Below are 1,843 nucleotides of genomic sequence, written 5' to 3'. Positions count from 1 at the left end.
TTTGCAGCCTGGGCAAACACGCGTTGCAACGCCCGACGCGCACTTTCGCACGATCGGAGTCATGTGGTCACGCAACGCTCTGGCCGTGAACAAGTTGACGAGTGCTTTGCGTTGGGAATTTCCAGCGATGTCCATTGATAATGACAATGTTCTCCCCCATAAAGTCATCGAGCAGCTCTCGCACTTGAGGCCCTTTGATAAATGTATCAAAGTGCACTTTGAGAATTTGCTCAAAATCCTCGGGTCGAGCCGAGAACAACCAGTCGTTCTTGCCCGGTTGGCGCAGTACGAACGGCGCTCCGTTGCGAGCGACACTGGCCTCGACCAGCCAGTCCTGGAACCGATCGAGGTTGCGAGCCATGAGCAGCGTATGTCCCAGAATCGGGTGTCCACCGGGCAGATACGGGACCGGTTTGACTTTCTCTTCTTCATCGTCCGAGTCGATTGCGTAGCTATTGGAAACGGACAGGAGTGTGGCGCCTGCAGCTGCGACGATCAGCCCAACCACGACCGGATGCGAGAGTATGTTCGAAAGAGATAACATCGCAGTTGACTGCAGGAGGCACGTAGGCGAATGAGCAGTGGCAAAGGCTTCATCGGCTTCGAAGCTTTTGATGGCGCTAGGTCGAGGGAGGAGCAGAATTTGAGGTTCATGGCGTACATGACTGCCCAGGCCTTTCCCGCGTGTGCCACTATCGCGTTCGAGGAAGGATGCAACAATGACAGCAGACGTCCTCTTGAAGTATGACACTTTGGAGGGGATGAAAGTCGAGTGACACTTGGTTTACAGCGACGTGATGGGCGTGCAAGCTCCATTTTGGTTGCTGCAATTAGGACAAGACACCCTGATAAATTGTAAATGTATTACTCTGGAGTATTTATTAATTTAATATCAATGACCTCATCTAACATTTTAATTTTGGTACACCGAAATGGGAGACATCATGCTCATCGTAGCTCGCGTCATTTTCTTTCGCGGCGGCATTAACATGCAATGTGGCAGTCACCAATCGCGAGCGGACAATAGATCACGGGCTTGACGTGAAGACAGCATGGATAGCGCTTTTGTGTCAGCTATGTGTCAGCTAGCTGTTCATCATCCCAAATGTTGAATTCGCTTACACAATACCCCCTACCAGTGATAAAATGTGTCCATTCTAAAGCACTTCAACTTTCGTACAATTTCAGATTGTGAATGTACCGACAAATTGGCCACGGCTTGCGTGAGCAGGGAAAGTCTTGGTGCCTTGAGACGGCAACCATCCATTGCCTGGCTTTCCAGCGGGGCTTCCGCAAATTACTCCATGGCAAGACAGGAGCCTCAACGCGTTGCTCAATACATGTACCCGTGAACGCTTCTTCGCGTGTTGACCGCAACTCGCATGCCACTCCTGGGCATCTGCGATGCTGCCTATTGTCCCGGCCACCAAACCTTGGACGGACTTTGCGCTATAATAAAGGTGTTTTGCCGCTCTAAAACCTATATCGACATTTAGATATATAGGGTAAAAATGGGTGCTGAGTCCGAATCTGACGTCGGATTCTGCAAATTCGAAGCCCTTCCCCTTCATTCTGGCTGTCGAAAAGACCCACTATTTGTTGCAGAATTCTTTGCAATTAATAGCCTGCCACGTACAGCGTTTTCTGTCTCTACGATTGGCTTAAGCAGGATAGCAGCCGGAGATTCCCAATCATTTTGGATAAATTTCAATAAATGACGCCCATCGTGTTTCTTACCATCATGGTTAACATGATACAGCTGGTGTTACAATTCCTTAATATAGCATAGATCTGTCATTTCGTTCAGCTCGATCTGAGATAATCAAATTGGATTTCACCTGCA

At 49.1% G+C, this 1,843-nt stretch overlaps 1 protein-coding gene across 1 annotated transcript; it reads right to left on the bottom strand.

Moving 5' to 3' along the window:
• Positions 1-67: 67 nt before the first annotated feature.
• On the bottom strand, positions 68-1,267 carry PITG_15897 (uncharacterized protein; the record flags this gene model as incomplete). Its single annotated transcript, XM_002898085.1, has 2 exons — positions 68-553; positions 1,202-1,267. The coding sequence occupies 2 exons, from the start codon at positions 1,265-1,267 to the stop codon at positions 68-70; spliced, it is 552 nt and encodes a 183-aa protein (XP_002898131.1).
• Between the last annotated feature and the right edge of the window lie 576 nt (positions 1,268-1,843).

This window comes from Phytophthora infestans, genomic scaffold (genome assembly GCF_000142945.1).
Source record: "Phytophthora infestans T30-4 supercont1.39 genomic scaffold, whole genome shotgun sequence".
Taxonomy (NCBI): Eukaryota; Oomycota; class Peronosporomycetes; order Peronosporales; family Peronosporaceae; genus Phytophthora; species Phytophthora infestans.
The sequence above is the reverse complement of the archived record's forward strand: the minus strand, read 5'-3'. Positions and strand labels throughout refer to the sequence as shown.